Below are 23278 nucleotides of genomic sequence, written 5' to 3'. Positions count from 1 at the left end.
TGTCTCTGTCACCTGGACAAGGTACAGTTTGTAGTTCACCATTTCTGTCACCAGGAGCTGGTACAGTCGGAATTTCACCGTTTCTGTCATCAGGATGAAGTACAGTCTGTATTTCACTCTTTGTGACAACAAGGGGGTACAACCTGTATTTCACTGTCTCCGTCACCAGGACGAGATACAGTCAGTATTTCACCGTCTCTGTCACCAGGATGAGATACAGTCTGTATTTCACTGTCTGTCACCAGGATAAGGTACAGTCTGTATTTCACTGTCTTTGTGACAACAAGGGGGTACAGTGTGTTATTTCACTGTCTCTGTCACCAGGACAAGATTCAGTCAGTATTTCATTGTCTCTGTCACCAGGACGAGATACAGTCAGCATTTCACTGTCTCTGTCACCAGGACGAGATACAGTCAGCATTTCACTGTCACTGTCTCCAGGATGATGTAGTCTGTATTTCACTGTCTCTGTCACCAGGAGCTGGTACAGTCTGTATCTCACTGTCGCTGTCAACAGTGCAAAGTACTGTCTGTATTTCACTGTCTCTGTCACCAGAAGGCGGTACAGTCTGTATTTCACTGCCACTGTCAGTAGTGCAAAGTATTGTCTGTATATCATTGTCTCTGTCACCACAAGGGGGTGTAGTGTGTATTTCACCGTCTCTCACAGGAGGAGCAGATTCAGTCTGTATTTTACTGTCACCAGGAGTAGGTACAGTCTGTAATTCACTGTCTCTGTCAGCAGGAGTTGGTATAGTCTGTAATTCAATTTCTATCACCAGGACGGGGTACAGTCTGTATTTGACTGTCTCTGTTACCAGGAGTTGGAACAGTCTGCATTTTGCTGTTTCTGTGTCACCAGGAGTTGGTACAGTCTGCATTTCGCTGTGTCTGTCACCAGGATGAGGTGCAGTCTGTAGTTCACTGTCTCTGTCACCTGGACAAGGTACAGTCTGTATTTCACCATCTCTGTCACCCAGAGCTGGTACAGTTGGAATTTCACCGTCTCTGTCACCAGGATGAGGTACAGTCTGTATTTCACTGTCACCAGGATGAGGTACAGTCTGTATTTCACTGTCTTTGTGACAACAAGGGGGTACAGTCTGTATTTCACTGTCTCAGTCACCAGGACGAGGTACAGTCAGTATTTCACAGTCTCTGTCACCAGGATGAGGTGCAGTCTGTATTTCACTGTCACTGTCAACAGTACAAAGTACAGCCTGTAATTAACTTTCTCATCAGGAGTAAGTACAGTCTGTATTTCACTGTCTCTGTCACCTGGACGAGATACAGTCTGTATTTCACTGTCTCTGACACAAGGAGCAGTTCGTAGATTCATTGAGGTGTACAGCACAGAAACAGACCGTTTGGTCCAACGCGACGATTAAATAAACGTAGTCCCATTTGCCAGCATTTGGCCCATATCCCTCTTAAACCCTTGCCATTCATATACCCTTGCAGTTGCCTTTGAAATGTGTCATTCTACCAGCCTCCATCACATCATTGGCAGCTCATTCCATACATGCAGCACTCTCTGCATGAAAATGTTGCCCCTTAGATCCCTTTTAAATCTTTCCCCTCTTACCTTAAACCTATGCCCACTAGGTTTGGACTCCCCATCGCTGGTGAAAATATCTATTTATCCTATCCATGCCCTGCATGATTTTATAAAACTCTATAAAGTCACCCCTCAGCCTGCGACATTCCAGTCTATTCAGCCTTTCCCTTTAGGTCAAGCCCTCCAACCCTGGCTACAGCCTTTTAAATGTTTTCTTAAAGTTCTTTCAAGTTTCACAACATCCTAAATCAGGGAGACCAGAATTGCAAACAGTATTCCAAAAGTGGCCGAACCAATGTTGCGGCTGTGCAGGACATGACTGAAACATGTTAGGAGGCAGTACAGCCTGTATTTCACTGTTCCCTCCCTCATTATGAGGGGGGAGCAGGCTGTAATCTCGTTGAACCCTGCTTATTGGCAGGTGGGATTGTGCAAGTGTTAATGTTTGATCATAAGTTGTCTGACTTCAGTGTGCTGGGAGGCTGCTACCCTCGGTGTTTGTTCATTGCTTTCAAAATGTCTGAATGCAAATGTAAACTTTGTTTTATTGTGTCAGAAATGAATCCCCGAAATGCAAACAACCTGAAGCAACTTTAAGGAAAGAAGACTAAGTTTGAGTGAAATTTATCTCTTAGCGGAAAAAAAAGTGTTTTTAAATCTAGTGTCTAGGTGCTGCGCCTATTCTTGGTTGTTATAACAATGATGAAAATGTGTTGCTGGAAAAGCGCAGCAGGTCAGGCAGCATCCAAGGAACAGGAGAATCGACGTTTCGGGCATAAGCCCTTCTTCAGGATGAAATGTTAATATGGAATAGCTGAGTCGGATCTTAAATATCTTCTCATTTTTTATCGTCCTGATCTGAGACCAGTTGAACCCCCTCTTGAGCTATTAATTTTGTAACTGAGTCCTCCAGATTTCTCTTACCTTTAATGCGCAGAGACATCCATGAACATCCAGTGACAACAATATGCACCATGAACAAGATGTAATGCAGTACTTCACCAATGTTCCTTTGGCAGCAACCTCCGAAAATTCTAACACCCAGCAGGGAAGAAGGCAGTAAATGAATAGGTGCAGCACAAGTGCATTTCCCTTCAGAGTTTCTGAGTCAAAATCCTGGAACAACCTGGCTAACAACATTCTGGCTAAACCTACACCAGATGGACTGCGGTGGTTGACGGGCAAGGGAGGTGATTGTGATATGCCACCACTTTCCAAAGAGCGCTTGCAGTTGGCAATAAATGCTGGACCAGCAAACATCCTGTGAAAGGTTTCATGAAAGCTAAAGTCAGTAGATTTCCTTTCCCAGAGGACAAGTGAACCCTTGTATATTCCTCTGTGTCCATTTTTAATGTTTGTTGCTAACAAATTTGACAAATAGGAGTCAATGAATGTAGTAGGCTGGGAAAATAGACCAAGGAGTAGATCTGGAAGATAGTAAGTATTGCAGATGCTGGACAGTCAGAGTTGAAAAATGTGGCCATGAAAAAGCACAGCTGTTCAGGTATCATCCAAGAAAGAGGAGAGTCGACGTTCTGGGCATAAGCCCTTCATCAGGAATGTGGGGAAATAAGGGGGCTGACAGATAAATAGGAGGGTGGGGGTGGAGCTTTGGGGGAGGTAGCTTCCTCCTACAAGGAGGTTGAACAGTTCATCAACTTCACTAATACCTTCCATCCTAACCTTATGTTCACCTGAAGCATCTCAGACACTTGCTGCCCCTTCTTGGACCTATCCATCTCTGGCAACTGACTCAACACAGACATCTATTTCAAACCCACCGACTCCCCCAGCTACCCGACTACACCTCCTCCAACCCTCACCCTCCTGTAAAAATGCGATCCCTTACTCCCAATTGCTTTACCTCTGCTGTATCTGCTTCCAGGAGGAGCAATTCTACTCCAGGACATCCCAGATGGTTTCCTATTTCAGTGACCACAATTTCCCCTCCCACGTGTTCAACAATGCTCTCCAGCATATCTCCTCCACTTCCCGCACTTCCGCCCTTGAACCCCATCCCTTGAACTGGAACAAGGATAGGACACTCCCTCCCCGGTCCTCACTTTCCACCCCACTAATCTCTGAATACAGTGCATTATGCTCCACCGTTTCCAACACCTACAATCAGATTCTGCCACTAGAAACATATTTCCCTTCCCACACCTATCTGCGTTTCTTAGAGACTGTTCCCTCCACGACTCCTTTGTTCGGTCCACGCTCCCCACTAACCCACCCTCCACAGCCGGCACCTTCCTTGCTGCTGCAAGAGGTGTAAAACCTGCGCCCACATCTCCCTCCTCACCTCCGTCCAAGGCCCCAAAGGTTCTTTCACATTTGACAGAGACTTTCCTGTACATCCACGCAACGAACCTACTGTGTTTGTTGCTCTCGATGTGGTCTCCTCTACATCAGGGAGACAGGATGCCAACTCGCGGAGCATTTTAGTGAACACCAAACAATCCACTGCTGCATGACCGACCACTTCAGCTCCCTCTTCCATTCCACTAAGGACATGCAAGTCTTGAGCCTCCTCCACTGCCATATCCAAGCCACCCGACGCCTGTAGGAAGAACACCTCATCTTCAACCTTGGTACTCTTCAATATCGACTTCACCAGTTTCCTCATCTCCCCTCCCCCTACCTCATCCTAGATTTAACCCTCCAACTCGGCACCACGCTCTTGACTTGTCCTACCTCTACATCTTCCTTCCCACCTATCCATTCCACTGACCCCACCAGTCAGTCACTATCACCCCCATCTGCACCTAGCTATCGCCTTCCCAGCTACCTTCCCCCCACCCCCTTTATTTCTCAGCCCCCTTCTCCCCCGACATTCCTGATGAAGGGCTTATGTCCAAAACGTCAACTCTTCTGTTCCTCGGATGCTGCCTGATCTGCTATGCTTTTCCAGTGCCACATTTTTGACTCCAGGGGAAGATCTATAGAATGAGAGGTGGCAGATCTTTAAGCAGATATAACTCTCAGCAAAAATGTATTGCTATCAAAAAGAAGGACTTGATAAAAAGGATGAACCACATGTGATTAACAAAGGCTGTCAACAAATGTATCCAACCAAAAACCTAAGGCATACAATGTGACAAGAACTACCAGAAGAGGACTGGGAATTATTTTGGAAACCAGCACTGTATGTCTAAAAATCCAATTAAAAAATGAAAAAAATTGATTATGAAAGTAAATTGAAAAGAAATAAAAAAAACAGCAAAACCCTTTACACGTACATAAACAGAGTGGTTAAAATGAGAATGGGACCCATGGAGGATGCAACTGGGAAATTAATAATGGGGACCAGGGAAACAATGGATAATTTAAACCAATATTTTGCTTTGGTCTTCACTTCGGAGGACACTACTAACTTTCCAAAGATGACAGGAATGGTGCTAACGGGAGGGAAGGTCTTATTACTGTGTCTATCACAAGTGTTACGACACGGGGTAAACTCTCCTGCTTACTGTAAACCAGCAACACAGAAAATATTTACCTGGTGCAGTAATCTGTGAAAATTCGAGAGGCCAAGACCTATTTAAAGTGAAAATTAACAACTTATTTCTTAAAGTATAACAGAGAATAATTAACCAACAACTATTTACAACTCTCTAAACTATCTTTTACCTTCCCTTCTATAATACTAGTCTGATAAAACTCCCAGTTACGATTTACAAAACAAAACTTCATATCTCAAAACCAGGCAGCTTTCGGTTTTCTCTGTATTCCGGTCCTCTCTTCTTCTTTGTGGGGATTCTGTTTCATAGGTTACTGATCTCTAAAGATACCTTTTAACAGAGCTATTTTTCAGACAGTCTTTACATGCTGGCAGCTTGGCAGTTCTCCTCTCAACAGTTCAGTTTTCCTTGGTCTTATATCCCTAAAGGATCGGATTGTGTTGTTGCGTTTTAAGATTGTCAATGTACTAAATTTAAACTGGATTGGAGGCTGATTTTTTTGGGAGTATAATTTAAACTGATTGGCCTAATTTGAATCTGTTTTGTCGTTTCCAGGTAACCAGCTATCCTAGTTACCCCAGTAGCTGGAGCACATGTTACTTTGTATCTTTTTTTCAGAACACTTGGCGCTATCAGGTGATTTATGCTAGCTTTTAACTCTCCTAAAGGGACAGTACACCCACAATTCATAACGAGACAAAGCACTTGAAGAACTATTGGGACTGTCGGTAAACTAGTAACCAAGACCTGATGGCCTACACCTAAATGTTTTAAAGGAAGTGGCTGCAGAGATAAAAGAGGCATTGGTCAAAGTATTCCACACCTTACTGAATTCCAAGATGATTCCAATGGATCAGACACTGCCAGTGTGATACTCCTGTTCGTGAAGGGAAGGAGGCAAAAGGCAGGAAGTAAGGCCAGCTGACCTAATATCTGTCTTTGAGAAAATGCTAGAGTCAATTTTTAAGGAAGAAACGGGATATTTACAAAAGCTTAATGCAATAAAACAGAGACAACATGATTTATTGAAAGGAAAATAATGTTTGAAAAATTTGCTACAGCACTTTCAGATATAAAATGCAAAGTTGATAAAGCGGGAACCAATAAATTAGTGTATTTGGATTTCCAGAAACCATCGATAAAGGGTTATTGCAACAGAAAGGAGCTAACACTATAAGGGGTGATCTATTATCACGAATTGAGGATTACAGAGGATCATCAGGATTTATGATGATCTTTTTCTGGCTGGAAATATATAAGTAGTGGTTCTACATTAGTGATTTGCTGAATGGAACTAAATATAATGTATCAAATTTTACTGCTGATACAAAACAAAGTTCAAGGAAATGTGATGAGGACATGAGGAACCTGCAAGGGCATATAGGTAGGTTGGTGAATGAGTGAGCAAAACTTGGTGGATGGAGTTCTGACATTCATGGAGTCGTAGAGCAGTACAGTATGGAATCAGAACCTTTGGTCCAACTCATCCATGCTGACCAGGTATTCTAAATAAAACTAGTACCATTTACCGGCATTTAGCCCATATCGCTTTAAACCCTTCTTATTGATATACCCATCCAGATATCTTCTAAATGCTGTAATTGTACCAGTCCCCATCACTTCCTCTGGCAGCTCATTCCATACATGCACCACCCTCTGCGTGAAAAAGTTGCCCCTTAGGTACCTTTTACATATTTCCCTCTTACCCTAAACATATGCCCTCTAGGTCTGGACTCTTCCCACCCAGGGAATAGACCTTGTCTATTTACCCTATCCATGCCCCTCATGATTTTATAAACCTCTATAAGGTCACCCCTCAGCTTCCGATGCTCCAGGGAAAACCCCCCAGCCTATTCAGTCTCTCCCTAAAGTTAAAACCCTCCACCCTGGCAACATCCTTGTGAATCTTATCTGAACCCTTTCAAGTTTCACAACATCCTTCGTTTAGCGGGGAGACCAGAATTGTATGCAGTATTCCAAAAATGGCCTAACCAATGTCCAGTACAGCCACAAGGTGACCTCCCAACTCCTATACTCAATGCACTGACTAATAAAAGCAAGTATACCAAACATCTTCTTCACTATCCTATCTACCTGCAACTCGGCTTTCAAGGAGCTATGAACTTGCTCTCCAAAGTCTCTTTGTTCATCAACACTCCCCAGAACTTTATCATTAAGTGTACAAGTCTTGCCTTGAGTTGCCTTTCCAAAATCCAGCATATTTATCTAAAATTAGACTCCATCTGCCACTCCTTGGCCCAATGGCCCATTTGAACAAAGTTCCGTTGTACTCTGTGGAACCTTCTTTGCTGTCCACTACACATCTAATTTTGGTGTCATCTGCAAACTTAATAATCATACCTCCTATGTTCGCATTATTTATATAAATGACAAAAAGCAGTGGACCCAACACCTTGCAGCACACCATTGGTCACAGGCCTCCAGTCTGAAAGGCAACCCTCCACCACTACCCTCTGTCTTCTACCTTTGATTCAGTTCCTTATCCAACTGGCTAGATCTTCCTGTATTCCATGTGATCTAACCTTGCTAACCAGTCTACCATGAGTAACCTTGTCGAATGCCATACTGAAGTCCAGATAGATAATGTCCACCACTCTGCCCTCATCAATCCTCTTTGTTATTTCTTCAAAAAAATCAATCAAGTTAGTGAGACACGATTTCCCATGCACAAAGCCATGTTGTGAATCCCTAATCGGTCCTTGCCTTTCCAAATACATGTAAATCCCATCCTTCAGGATTCTCTCCAACAACTTGCCCACCACTGATGTCAGGTTCACTGGTTTATAGTTCCCTGGAATTTCCTTACGATCTTTCTTAAACAGTGGCACCATGTTAGCCAATCTCCAGTCTTCCGGCACCTTGCCTGTGGCTGTCAATGATACAATATATCAGCAAGGAGCCCAGCAACCATTTCCCTAGCTTCCCACAGAGTTTGAGTGCACACCTGATCAAGTCCTGGGGATTTATCCACCTTTGTGTTTTTAGACATCCAGCACCACCTCCTCTGTAATATGGACAATTTTGAAGATGTCACCATCTATTTCCCCATGTTCTCTATCTTCTCTATCTCTCCATAGTAAATACTGAGGCAAAATACTCATTTAGTATCTCCCACATCTCCTGTGATACCACACATAGGCGGCTTTGGTCTTTAAAGGGCCCTTTTCTTTCCCTCCAACACTTCTATCTTTAATGTCCTTGTAGAATCCCTTTTAATTTTCTCTAACTCTATTTGCCAAAGCTAACTTATTTCTACTTTTTGCCCTCCTGATTTTCTCCTTAAGTATACTTCTAGAGATTCAATCGATCTCTGCTCCCAATATCTACAAAATGCTTCCTTTTTATTGACCAAAACTCAATTTCTGTCATCATCCAGCAGTCCCTACACCTACCAGCCTTGCCCTTCATCCTAACAGGGACATACTGTTTCTGGACTGTTAAGTTAAATGTTGGAAAGTGTTTGGTCATGCACTTTGGGAAGATTCAAAAGGCAGATAATAATTTAAATGGATAGAGACTTCAAAAAGTGGCAGCACAGAGGGGTGTGCTTGTGAATGAAACACAAAAATTTATCATGGGTGGAACAAGTAATTAAGACAACAAATAAAATTTGGGCTTTCATTGGTAGGGGTTGGAGTTTAAAAATAGGGAAGTTCTTTCACAACTGTACAGAGTGTTAGCAAAACTGCACTGGAATACTGTGTACAGTTTTTTTTCATGTATTTAAAAAATGGACACACTGGTTTTAAAACTTGTTCAAATGAGAATCACTGGGTGCTTCCTGGGATGAAAGAGTTGACTTATCAAGAAAAGCTAATCAGCTTAGGGCTTTATTTATTAAGAGTTTAAAAAAAAAAGAGGGGTTTTTATTGAAACATGTAAGATTCTGAGGGGTCTTGATGGAGAGTCCATTAATGGAGAGTCTTGAATTCAGGAAGATATTTACAGAACAAAGGGACACTGATTTAAAGCAGAGATGCAAAGGGCTTTCTTCTCCCAGAGAGTAAGGAATGTCTGTAATTCTTTACCTGAGAGCAGGTTAGATCACTGTAAGTAATTAAAGAGGAGGTAGATGGATTGTTGAAATATTGAGGCGTTGATAGCTAAGAGGAGCTGGCAGAGAAAGGATCTTGAGGCCTGCGGCAGCTCAACCGTGATCAATAGAATAACAGGGCAGGGTTAAGGGCCAAATGGCCTTTTGTTTCTCCTATTCCTTATTTTCTGATGATTACCAATGGGGGCAGTGTAAGGAAAAGGCACAGAAGTGTTTGATCAGCCATGATTGTATTAAATTAGGCTTAACAGGCTGTTCAGTATTGAAGAAAACATTGCTTGGGATCACTAATGTAGTACAGTGAGCAGAATTGCAGGGAGTACTCTAAATCTGATACAACCAATGTTTGAGATTAGAATTAAAAGTAGAATTATTGTCTTGTGTATTCAAGTGCAGAAATATAATGAAAAATTTACAATGTCGCTCCTGACAGCGCCATCTTAGGTGTAAAGTACCTTAAGTACAAATGTTCAATATAGGTTTAGCATTTTTTGCTGCCTCAGAATAAAATCTGGTATTTTGTTTGCTTTTTTTGTGACCTTGCGATAGGAACATTTGCATTTTCAAATTTCCAACCAAGTTGCAAACTATCCTGATTTGTGTATATCATTCCTTCACTATTGCTGTATCAAACTCCTGGAACTCTAGAATTCACCGCATGTATGAGTGCCTTCACTTTCCAGAGTGCAGGAGGTATTTCTATTGCCCTTCAGAGCCCCTGAAAATTGTGTAGCTCTGAAACTGTATGACCCCATAGTGCCTCAGGTTGCAACTCAGTCAATAATGTTCCATTCTACCATCAATCACTGTGTCATTTACTGTCTACACTACTGCAAACACTTAAACAGTTTAAATCAAGAATGGAAGTACTTGCATTGCTCTAGCAGCTTTCACTATTGTAATAGATTGCAACATGTTGTTTTTAGATTAGATTACTTAGATTAGATTAGATTGGATTACTTACAGTGTGGAAACAGGCCCTTTGGCCCAACAAGTCCACACCGACCCGCCGAAGCGCAACCCACCCATACCCCCACATTTACCCCTTACCTAACACTATGGGCAATTTAGCATGGCCAATTCACCTGACCTGCAGGTCTTTGGACTGTGGGAGGAAACCGGAGCACCCGAAGGAAACTCACGCAGACACGGGGAGAACGTGCAAACTCCACACAGACAGTTGCCTGAGGCGGGAATTGAACCCGGGTCTCTGGCGCTGTGAGGCAGCAGTGTTAACCACTGTGCCACCGTGCCGCCCTTTTTTGAAGAATGGTGACTGCTGCACTATGTTATACCATAAACCATACTGAGATAATGACCATATAACCTGCTTCATGGATTTGTGTCAGAAATATGGGAAGTTATTTTACTCATTGCCTGCATGGAGCAGCCCGAGAAATGCTTGGGCGAGAACTGAAGTCAATCATCAATTTGTCCTCCAAACTAAAAGTGTTATTTTTTAGGTTGACAATAGAAGAAGGTAAAAATGTTAATCAAACAGTGATGGACAAAAATACATACGCATTACAACTTAAGGCAGGGATAGGGATCTCACAGGTAACTCCCAGAATCATTTATTTCCATGTTAAAACAATTCTACCCATTTTCTAATAAGACTCATGCAATTCTAATGAAAGGAATCTATATTGCAAGGGTTTTTTGTTCGGTGTCTTAAACAAAGACAGCAGTGAGTGGTTGGCCCTCGATTCAAGTTACTTTCCTTTTAGTGTCATCACACTGCTGCCAACAGTCACGGATGGAGTTATTCATTTAATAGCCCCATTTAGTTGGCATCGCAAAGCACTGCTGAGTTAGTCACACTTCAGTCATGCTTCTGTATATTGCATTCTGGCCTGTGAACCTGAATGTTAGATTTAAGTCCCAATCCAGAGACATGACCAGATAATTCACCATTCTAGAGACTGTTGAGGAAGCTTAGGTCTGACAGTGATCTGGTCTTTTGGATAAGATGCTCAACCGTGGCTTCAGTTACCCTGTCAAAAAATGTGGCGCTGGAAAAGCACAGCCAGTCAGACAGCATTCGAGGAACAGGAAAAATGTTGTTTCAGACATAAGCCCTTCATCAGGAATGAGGCTTGTGGGCCATGGGGGCTGTGATATAAATGGAAGGGAGGTGGGGCTGGGGAGAAGGTATCTGGGAATGCGATAGATAGATAAAGGTGGGGGTGAAAGTCATCAGTTGGAGAGGATGATGGAGCCAATAGGTGAGAAGGAAGATGAACAGGTAGGACAGGTGAAGGGGATGGTGCCGGGTTGGAAGATTGGGACTGGGAAAAGGTGGGGGGAGGGGAAATGAGGAAACTGGTGAAATCCACATTGACCCAAGAGTCCCAAGGCTGAAGATGAGGCGTTCTTCCTCCAGGCATCGGATGGTTAGGGTTTGGTGATGTAGGAGGCCCAGGACCTGCATGTCCTTTGGTGGAGTGGAAGGGTGAGTTAAAGTGTTCAGCCACAGACCGGTGGGGTTGGTTAGTGCAGGGGTCCCAGCGATGTTCTGAAACGATCTGCAAGTTGGCGACCTGTCTCCCCAATGTAGAGGAGACCACATTGGGTGCAGCGGACACAGTAGATGACGTGTGTGGAAGTACAGGTAAATTTCTGTTGGATGTGGAAGGATCCTTTGCAGCCTTGGATGGAAGTGAGGAAAGAGTTGTGGGCGCAGGCTTTGCACTTTTTGCAGTGGAAGGGGAAGGTGCTGGTAGTGGAGAGTGGGTTGGTGGGGGCTGTGGACCTGACAAGGGAGTTGTGGAGGGAATGGTCTGTCTGAAACACAGATGGGGGTGGGGGTGTGACTACAACTCTAGTGGTGGGGTCTGTTTGTAGGTGGCGGAAATGGTGGAGGATGATGCAATGTATCCAGAGGTTGGCGGGGTGGAAGGTGAGGACCAGGGGGGTTCTGTCTTTGTGACGATTGGAGTGGTGAGGTTCAAGGGTGGAGATGCAGAAAGTGAATGAGATGTGCTGGAGGGTATCATTGACCACGTTTGGGGGGGGGGGGCGGAATTGTGGTCTTTGAAGAGGCCATCTAGGATGTTTTGTTGTGGAATTGATCGTCCTGGAAGCAGATGCAACAGAGGGAGAGGAATTGGGATTAAGGGATAGTGTTTTTATAGGAGCCAGGGTGGGAGGAAGTGTAGTCCAGGTAGCTGTGGGAGTCGGGTTTGTAGTGGATGTCTGTGTTGAGTTGGTCATTAGAAATGGAGATGGACAAGTCTAGGAAGGGGAGGGAGGTGTCCGACGTGATCCAGGTGAACTTAAGGTTGGGGTGGAACGTGTTAGCAAAGTTGATAAACTTTTCAACCTCCTCGTGAAAGGACAAGATGGTGCTGGTACAGTCATCTGTAGGGAGGAAAAGGTGGGGAATGGAGCTGGTGTAGCTGTTGAAGATGGAATGTTCCACATCCTGACGAAGAGGCAGGCATAGCTGGGGCCCATGCGGGTACCCATGGCTACTGCTTTGGTCTGGAGGAAGTGGGAGGGTTTATCTCTCATCCCCCTTGGCCCACAATCCTCATTCCTGATGAAGAGCTTATGCCCAAAACGTCAATTCTCCTGCTCTTCAGATGCTGCCTGACCTGGTGTGCTTTTCCAGCAACAAATCTTTCAGCTCTGATCTCAAGCATCTATGGTCCTCACTTTCTTCCAGTTGCACATAAAAATAATTTCTTGGCACTGTTGCAGAGTCTTCCTGGTCAATATTTATCCATTAACTGGCACCCATTAAACAGAACATGGAAGGTTGCCGCATCCTGGCTACTGAGTAGTCTTAAATCAGTGACTATACTGTACTTCAAAAGGTCTTGGTTGTCCTAAAAACACACTTTCCTGAGTCATGAGGGTGCTATATAAATGCAAGCTCTTTCTCCCTCCTCTGCTAAATGTCAAACAGAACTTTGTTGTCCGTTCTCTGGCCTGGAACAGAGAGAGGCTTGCTTGCTTGAGCAATATGACCTCTCAGTGCTGCAATCTGCTCTCTGCTGATCTTGGCATACCATCAAGCAGAGTGTTTTTTTCCAGCCCGTCCATCAGTCTGCAATCAGGAGTTAGCAAACATGGGGCTAATCAGACACTGTCTGGTTGTACAGTTTTTAATCCTTTCTATTATCCAGCTTTGCTTGACTGACAATGGTACGTATGATGATTTTTGTTAAACTAAATTTGAGTTTATATGGGATGTTATAATTGGGTCTTGGAAGGTTGGGATCCAGATAGAAAGTTTAATTTCAGTATTTGTAATTTAACAGTAGGCAGGAAAGGAAGGGTTGGAACCCAGTAAGGAGCCTTGAGAAGCGGCTAGAACACAAAAGAGAAGAGGGTACGTTCAATGGTACGCAGTTTTGGTCAAACACCATCTGACGTTTAATTTTGATTTTGTGCACCACACCTTAGGTACAATATGTTAGCTTCAGATGGTGTTTTTGAAGATTTTATTCCTCTCACTCTAACCGTTGTTTAGATTAATTTTCTTGACAGTTTAAAACAGTACTGAGGAGATAGAAGTATTTATTACATTTAGAAAAATTAACTAATTAAACTTCATTACATAAGGACAGAGAATAATCGAGCAATATTTTTAAACTTGAAACCTAATTAGTTAAATAGAATAAAAAGAAAAATGGTAAAGCATCTTGAGCATGTGGAACTGGCAGATAGCTGAGTCATCCATGACATCACCTCCACAATAGTTATCCGCAACTCAAGGGATTTTGTCCCTCTACAATTCCCAACGAGCAGGGCTGGGAGCAAAGCCAGAGACTGTGCTGGACAATCATTGCTGAATCCGGGACATTATCTTCTGCTGTTCATCATCCACAGGTCACAGTTCATTAACCTAATGGGACTGGGCTCTGAGTTAAATCTTGAGTGGAGAGGGGGCAGAGGTTGATCCCAGTGGGCTTTTATTTCATGGTTGAGGAAAAAGAGTCTGATTATCATGGGATTTTTGGTGGAGAAACTGTCTTTCCTGCTTTCGCAAATTGAATTGAATTAGCTTTATTGACTATCAAGGTCTCCCCTCTTTATCTTTCTGGGCAGAAGCTGATTCAAGTTGGGAGGGAGTGGGTGCCAGGAAAAATACCAAACTTCATAGAATTTGAATTCAGGCAGGAACTGGAAGCATTTCTTTGTGTTTTTCAACTTTCCACTATAGGTCCTTATCCTCAGGATAATTAATTAAATTCTATTTTATTGCCAGTTTATACAGAGCTGCAATGTTGAATTCTCAAGTTTCTCTGTGCAGAAGGGTGTTTTAAAAAAATTGGATGTGGATGTCTCTGACAAACTATTTGTAGCCCATTCTTAATTGGCCCTGAAGCGACAGTAGGAACGCCAGTGCCAGCCACATACCTTCTCCGAGAGAGACAGTTTACTTCAAGGGACGAAGTTTGGTGTTGAAACCACAGAAACGGGCACAAGGTGACGTTGACGCGAGGCCAGGTCTATTTACATACAAAGTTCAGGTAGGTAAGGCAACACTGAACAAACATGTGGATCACATGAAAGTGCTTCCTCTCAAACAGGGCAGGAGCAAAACATACCCGGCCCCTCAGAACAGCTCGAACGGCTGTCAGAAACCATGGGTTCTCCCCTTCCATCAAGCGTTAAAGGTACCCCAGAGATGAGATGGATGCATTCTCAATACCATTACTGCCTGAAGAAGAGAAGGAAACTCTCCTGAGACACTCCAGGCTCAAGTGATGGACTACGGTCCAGTACATGCCACCCATGTTCCAAGTCAGAGGAACGGGACCTGGGGCGAAAACGTCACAGGTGAAGCTACAATAAAAAAGAACAGGCCTACATCCTCGGACTTAGTAGGAGGAGGAATGTGATGATTGGAATGAAGGCCAGGCGGATCTCATCGGGGATGTCCTTGATTGCCCAGGTAAACTAGCCCCAATCAGGGAGCTCTGGCTGACAAATAGAAACAGGAGATTCAGAGAGTCTCCTTCTTCTAGGAACTGGCTCTTAGCTGATTGGTCAGAGCTCATGTAATGTGCACATGTAAATGAAGGGTGACTTAGTGATGGTATACCAGCCTCGAGGCAGTCTCTTCAATGGTAAGGTCACATGAGTTAAACTTCCCAAGGCATGATGACAGAAATGCTTACCCCAACTCAAAGGCGATTGTTACAAGCAAATTTTCTTCTCATTACCCCTGGCTATAACTGCACAGAGGCCGGTAATCACCAAGTTATTTGCAAAGTATATTAGCTCTGACTAACCAGCTCAGAGAAAGTTCCCAGAGAGAGGAGACTCTATGAATCTCCTGTTTATATCTGTCAGCAGGGCTCCCTGTTTGGCGCAGGTTAGCAGCCCCAATCCAGAATCACATAGTGCATGACATTAACCTGGTCCTCGTTCCTAGCATTGCATCCCTGTATCGAGTGGCTTGCTAGGCCATTTCAAAGGCAAGCTAATTATTGTGGATCTGGAATCACATATAGGCTGGACCAGTTAAGGAAGACAGATTTCTTTTCCTGAGCGATTATGAATCAAATGAACCTTTTCAACAATTGTTGATAATTTAGTAATGATCTTAACTGAGACTAGTTTTACTTTCCAGATTTACTCACTGAATCCAAATTCTATCCCAGAGCATTAACCCAGGAATGCTCAGAATAGGAAGCTTTGTCCATGAAGTAGTGAGATCCTGAGGAGCTCTGTCAGGACTGATCTTTTACCTATCTTCAAATCTACGTAAGGCACTAGCAAGAAATAAGTTGAATTTTAAAGTGATGGATTTAGTCCTGTCTGATTTTGTTTTAAAGAGTGGAACTGTGATGTGAATTGGAGAGAATTTAAGCTGGAGCTTTAAAGCTGGATGAAATGGACCCAGTAATGAGTTTGATAGGGATCACAGTGTGTTTTCATCTCTTTGAAACCCCTTGTGCCACACCACAGGCTTTCCGTGACGTCACATTGACTACCATCTCCCAGAAAAAATTAAGCCAGATTTGTCGATTGTATTTTGTGTCCCTCCTCAATCCAAGGCCTCAGGTAAATGCAGTACCAGCAATAGCCACCATCTCTTCAGTGGTGCTGCTGAGTACCGCAATGCCACCAGGCTGTGGCAGACTCCTGACAGTGGAACTCCACACGTGAGGCCTAATGGTGTCTGAGAGCCCTGCCACCTCCACATGATTCTGTTCTTCATTCCAGGAAAAGCCAGGGAGATTATTCAGATTTGATCTCTGGACAAAGACGGGAGAGCATGATCTTAAGACTACTAAAGGGCAACTTTTTCACGGAGAGGGTGGTACGTGTGTGGAATGAGCTGCCAGAGGAAGTGGTAGAGGCTGGTACAATTGCAACACTTAAGAGGCATTTGGATGGGAATATGAATAGGAAGGGTTTGGAGGGATATGGGCCGGATGCTTGCAGGTGGGACTAGCTTGGGTTGGGATATCTGGTCGGCATGGACGGGTTACACCGAAGGGTCTGTTTCCATGCTGTACATCTCTATGACTCTATAAGATATAGACACAGAATTAGGCCATCAAGTCTGCTCTCCCATTCAATCATGGCTGATATGTTTCTTAATCCTGTTCTCCAGACTTCTCCCAATTACACTTCATCCCCTTACAAATCAAGAACTTCGGTCTTAAATATATTCAATGACTTGGTCGCCACAGCCCTCTGCAGCAATGAGTTCCATAGCTTCAGCACCCTCTCACTGAAGAAATTCCTCCTCGTTTCAGTTTTAAATGGTCATCTCATTCTCAGGCTGCCCTCTAGTCCCAGTCTCTCCTACAAGTGGAAACATATTCTCCCCCTCTGCTTTATCCAGGCCTCAATATAAGTTTTAATCCTATATCCCTCGACATTCTTCTAAACACCATTGACTACAGACCCAAAGTCCTCATCCAGCAAGCCATTCATCCCCGGGATCAGCTTGTAAAATTCCACTGAACTCCTTCCAACGCCAACACTTCCTTCCTTAGATATGGGCCCAAAACTATAAGAGTGTGATTATAAGGCATGTACAAAGATCCAGAAGGTTGCAACAGAGAAGCTTCCATGCCCACAATCCACAAGTTTGATGTTCTTGTAGTTTGTGTGGATGTGGGTAGAGGAACTCCTGATGACACTTATGCCTGAAATGCCATCTCTTCTGCTCCTGGGATGTTGCCTGACCTGCTGTGCTTTTCCAGCGCCACACATTTCGACTCTGATTTCCAGCATCTGCAGTTCTATTTTCTCCTGGATGAGAGTACGATCTGTAGGGAGGATGAAGAAAACTGACCACAGTAGAGCTATATTTAAGTGGAGGGAGTTAAAAGGAGTGCAGTTGTAACAGACAACAGTATCATAAAGGGTTAGAGATAGTTTTTTACAGCTGAGAGCATGGACCCAGAGAATGTGCTGCCTGACTGATACCACAGCTAATGACACCTTCTTGGGGCTACAGAGGAACCTGGAGTGAATGGGGAACCGTTCACTTGAGTATCATGGGAGGGAGTATAAACAGTTAGGGTCTAAATTAAGAAGCAGAACTAAGAGAATATAATCTCTAAATCTTTACCTAAATCATGAGCAAATTGGACTAAGGTCAACAAGATCAGGATTGAATATGTGCCTCAAAGAATGGTATGCGAGATACAGGTTGAAATAAACAAACACCTTAAACACAGTAAAAATGAAACAAAGGCTTACAAGTCAAAGTTAGAAGGACAGAAGGAGAGAGAGTTTAGCAGCCTGTTTCCACACAGCTCCATTGCTGAACTCCTAACTAAAGTTCTGAACTGAACTGAACTGCTGAGCTAGAAAGCTGGCCATGCCCCCTTGACTTATACAGTTTACTTATAAAAACATAAAAGCTTTGACCTAAGGTCTCATCTGTTTACGTATGAACAAAAACGTCTTTCATCTCTGTACTAAACCAGTCGATTTGGAGCCAAGGTGGTTTACAAAACCCTCTGAAAAAATCCAAGGACACAGTATCCTTGAGAAAAGGAACAGCTTTTAGAAAAAAGGACCAGCTTTGTGACAGAGGTGGGATCTCATCAAATGCTTTTTGGAAATCTATGCAGCCCACATGGACAGCATTACCCTCATCAACTCTCTGTATCTCAAATAAACCTAAGCAAGTTGTTTAAACACAATTTGCCTTTATCAATTCCAAGCTAGATTTCCTTAACTATCCCATGTATGTATAAATGACTATTAATTTTGTCCTCAGCTATTGTTTCCAAAAGCTTATCCAGCACCCAGGCTAAAGTAACTGGACTTTAGTTGCCTTTGCACTGTTTTTCAAACAAGGATGTACTATTTGCAATTCTCCAGCTCTCTGGTACCTCTCCCAATTCTAAGCAAGATTAAAAAATTATAGTGAGGGTCTCCAATATTTCTTCTTTTACTTCCCTCAGTATGTTCAGATGGGAGACAAAGGTCTAGTGATATTATCACTGGATTATTAATCTAGAGACCCAGATTATGTTTTGTGGACCTGGGTTTGAATCCTGCCATGGCAGACAGTGGAATTTGAATTCAATAAAAATCTGGAATTAAGGGTCTAATGATGACCATGAATCCATTGTTGATGGTTGGAAAAAACCATCTAGATCACTAATGTCCTTCAGGGAACGAAGCTGCCATTCTTACCTGATCTGGCCTACATGTGTCTTTAGACCCACAACAGTGCAGTTGACTCTTAACGGTCCTCTGGGCAATTAGGGATGGGAATAAATGCTGCCTAGCCAGCAACACCCTTATCCTGTGAATGAATGAATAAAAAATATTGTTACTGGTGCCTATCACTTTTAAGTATAGGCAGCCAAAATTTCCTCCATTTCAATTTTAATAGTTTCAAGTGCCTGAACTGGCTCCTTTTTCATGACATTGGGAGCACCTTCTTCCATAATAAAGACAAATGTAAAGTATAAGTTTAGTACCTCAGTGATTCTCTCCACTTCCATGTATAAATCTTCTTTTTGATCTCTAATCAACCTCACTCCTCATGTTTCCACCTTTTTCGTTACTATTTATATACCTATGCAAAACATTCAAATTCATCTTTGTTGGCTGCCACTCTTTTTGGCTCTTACTTGTTCTATCAATACCCCTCTGAACATTCTATTTTTGACCTGATTCTCAATTATATGATCCACCTGACATAAGCACATTTCTTTTCTGCTTCATCTTAATTTTCATACATTTCACCTTCCAGGTAGGTCTGAATTCATCTGCCCAACTATTCCTCTTCAGAAGAATATATATATTGCCAGTATTCTATCACACTCTTGATTTGTGCCTTGTAGATGTTCAAAAGGCATTGAGACAATACAGGAGGTGTGCTACCCGGTGAATCATTCTTAGTCTCCGACCTTCTCTTGCAACTACAGGATTTATATGGCCACTTGAATGTCAAGGAAAGATGGTATTTCTCTCTTATTGGAGGGGGTCATTTCCTGGCACTTGCGACCTATCAGCCAAGCCTGGATTCTATAAAGATGAATTATTTGATGGAGCACAAAGCTAAAGAATTGAGTATAATGTGGTAACCATTAGAGACATGGTTGCAAAATGATAGTGACTGGGAGCTGAATTTGACATGTTGGACTTGGACATAGGAAAAAAGGAAAGGGAATGGCACTTAAGGATGAGATCAGTAAATAGTGAAACCTTATCTTGGTTCAGAAGATCAAGATAAAGAATCAGTTTTGGCAAAGATAAATAAAAAAGGAAAGAAACAATTTGTAAGAGTCAAGAAGTAGTTGTGACTTAAGAAAGATACTTGACAAATTGCCAAATGTAGCACGGCTGTTGAGAGTGTACTGTGGACAGTTTCCTTGAGCAAAATGCTCTGGGATCAAACAGGGAAGAGGTTATTTTAGACTATGTGATTGTAATGAGACAGGATTAATTAATGACCTCATTTAAACGATCCCCAGGTAAGAATGATAACATGATCAGATTTCACATTCAGCTTGACATGAGAAATTTGAGACTGAAACTGCTGGTTCAGAGCTAGGCATGCATTGTAAAAGCGACTTGTTCTCTAATCACATGACAACTTTGGGCCTTATAACCAATATAAAGGAAACTGAAGTCCTACACCAGCCTGGTCCTGGAATGCTGTATCCCAAATCTGAGGTTTCTGTCCTTGAACAGGACCTGTCAGCAGTGGATATGTTCATTTATCTTGGCAGCACACTGTCGGGACCTGTGTCCATGCAAAATTTGGATACACAAATGTTGCTTCCCGACAGACATTGCCCATCAGACTGGGAATGAAGAGGAAACAGTTTGCCATTAAATTGAAATCTGTGAAGCAATAGCCCTGCCCACTCTCATCTACACATGTGAGATTTGGACCATGTACCAGCATCTTTTCTAGAATCTTTACCACTTCCACTCAAATTGCTTTTGGAATTTTACCAGACACTGAGGCGCTCACCTGAACTGGTAGACCAAGCATTCACATGAATGTCACAACTGAATTGTCATGTAAGGACTACAAGATTATGTGGATAGAATGCCTGACCTTTGTTGACCAAATTGAATCTTTACAGAGAGTGTTGATCTGGCGTCTTTCCCATGGTCCTCAACGTAAGGGTTGTATGCACCCAATGACAGCCAAACTTTGAAATTTTAACATTGACTTTAAGTTCTGAGAGAAGCTCACCCAGCATTTCTGTACTCAGTGCAACCAAATAATAACCAATGCAGCTTCCATCGAAAGCAAACGGATTTCATAAGCAGAGACAAAACACAAGAAAAGGATATACTGAACAAGCAATTTGTTCCAAAATGTAATCATCTGCAATATCCTTTCCTATGTGTAGGGGGAGCTTCTGCACACAAATTGGCCCAAACTGTCACCTATCTTCCTAACTACTGAAACCCTATCAAACACCCGAGATGATGAACGAGGTGATCTTTGCCTTGGAGAACCTTATGATGTGGTACGAAATCCTTTTAATCCTGTGATTGTGAGAGTCTGTTGAGCAGAGAGGACCAATGAGGAATAAATAACAATGGTTTGTTAGAGGGCAACAATAACTATGTCAGGTGAAGCAGGCACAAAGCTGCTTCAACATCTCGTCATGCATTTTCCTTGAGGCCATGTGAGGAAAATCAAGGATAACAAAAAATGCAATAGACTTTTAAAGCAAGATTGGAAACAACTTTAAGACTGAAACCTTTTTGACAATAAATCTGGAATGAGTTACATTACATGAGTCCATTCAGCCTGTCACATCACTGCCAGCTCTCTGAAGAAGAATCACATCGGGCTTAAAACATTAACTCTGTTGCTTTTCCCAGATGCTGAGCTTTCCCAGCACTTCCTGTTTTTATTTCAGACCATCCAACATCCACAGTATGTTGTTTTTATTTGAGGTTTAAACTATTTGCTGGCATGCAAAGGAAAGGTGCTTCCACAGCTTAGTTTGAGCTTACTTAGAGCTGTCCTTAATATATTTCTATGCAGAGTGAAAATCACTTTGATAAGTTTTGAAGTGAATGGACTGATGAAAAGTGTAAGAATCAATGTAGGGTCAGGCCCTGGGGAGTATTGTTGAACATAGGGACCCAGGTATATGAGTTCATAGTTCCTTGAAAGTGGTGTTGCAAGGTCGTGAAGAAGGCATTTGGCAGAGCATTGAGTATAGGAGTTAGGATATCATGTTGTGGCAGTGCAGGAATTGATGAGGTTTCTTTTAGAATACTGCATGTACTTCTAGTCTCCCTGCTATGGGAAAGATGAGTTATGCAGGCCATTTAATAGTGGCAGGGAAGTGGTGGACACAGAGCTGGATGTTGGATTTCAGCTGTAATTTCACTGCTTGGGCTCGACGCTATCATTACTGGGAACTGATGGACTGGATTTGAACAGTGATTTAACAAACGGGAAACTGTCTTTCAGAGATCCTGGTGCATTGGACCTCAAGGAAAATGTATGACGAGATGTTGAAGCAGCTTTGTGCCTGCTTCACCTGACATAGTTATTGTTGCCCTCTAACAAACCATTGTTATTTATTCCTCATTGGTCCTCTCTGCTCAACAGACTCTCACAATCACAGGGATTAAAAGGATTTCGTACCACATCATAAGGTTCTCCAAGGCAAAGATGACCTCGTTCATCATCTCGGATGTTTGATAGGGTTTCAGTAGTTAGGAAGATAGGTGACAGTTTGGGCCAATTTGTGTGCAGAAGCTCCCCCTACACATAGGAAAGGATATTGCAGATGATTACATTTTGGAACAAATTGCTTGTTCAGTATATCCTTTTCTTGTGTTTTGTCTCTGCTTATGAAATCCGTTTGCTTTCGATGGAAGCTGCATTGGTTATTATTTGGTTGCACTGAGTACAGAAATGCTGGGTGAGCTTCTCTCAGAACTTAAAGTCACTGTTAAAATTTCAAAGCTTGGCTGTCATTGGGTGCATACAACCCTTACGTTGAGGACCATGGGAAAGACGCCAGACCAATCCTCTTCTGTCTGCTTATTCTAGAGAGGCATTAGAAAAGTCTTTAGGGCATCAGTACTATCTAGAGTTTGCAATATATTGATGCTGATTAGCCATCCCCAAGGAAACATGCTGTGGAGAAAGTATTTCTTGCACTTTTGCATTTGAGAATCCTTTTCTATGAAGCATTATTGAAGCACAGAAGACTTTACATCAGCTGCTTCTGACCTCGACATTGGGTGTCAATAATGCAAGTTATCCTCCATATCGACTTCAAACAGTTGCATAATTTTACTGGTTGTTAAATGTCCTTGAACTAAATCATTTATTGATGTTTTTCTTTGAACAATGAAACACCTTGGTTATTACAGGAAATCTATGCTATAGATTTTATATTTAAGATTCTGATTCCAAAATGTCAGTCTAGTTAGATTATGTGAGGTTATGACAATAAAAATTGTTTTTCAAATTGCTCTTAACTAAAAATAAAACCATGGATCATCAACACATTACATAGCTGGGCACAAGAAGAGCAATTACGAGGAGAATCATTGTGTTTAGTCACTGTCAGGTGAATTTACTTGTGATATCTGCTACTGTGGCCAGCAGACAGTTATGTGTTATTTCCTAACTCTTATAAAGGTTGCCCCTTTATGACCACTTTATGTAGTGCCCGTTTCTGGCTATCCCAAAGTGCTGTACACCCAATGAAGTATTGTTGAAGTGCAAATATTTGTAAAATAGGCAAGTTA

The 23278-nt window shown here is 42.6% G+C and overlaps 1 protein-coding gene across 1 annotated transcript in view; it reads left to right on the top strand.

Annotated features, from left to right (window-relative positions):
* Positions 1-13117: 13117 nt before the first annotated feature.
* The window catches only part of f2 (coagulation factor II (thrombin)), a 108677-nt gene continuing 98516 nt past the window's right edge, over positions 13118-23278 (top strand). The window contains exon 1 of the mRNA XM_087996774.1: positions 13118-13243. Within this exon, the coding sequence (XP_087852900.1) occupies positions 13168-13243 (76 nt within the window). The 5' untranslated portion in view covers positions 13118-13167. The remainder of the gene's footprint in view (positions 13244-23278) is intronic.

The sequence above is a fragment of the Chiloscyllium plagiosum genome, unplaced genomic scaffold (assembly GCF_037043375.1).
Source record: "Chiloscyllium plagiosum isolate Xiang-an unplaced genomic scaffold, Cpla_swu_hap1 HiC_scaffold_18, whole genome shotgun sequence".
Classification (NCBI taxonomy): Eukaryota; Metazoa; Chordata; class Chondrichthyes; order Orectolobiformes; family Hemiscylliidae; genus Chiloscyllium; species Chiloscyllium plagiosum.
This window is presented reverse-complemented; position numbering and strand designations above follow the sequence as displayed.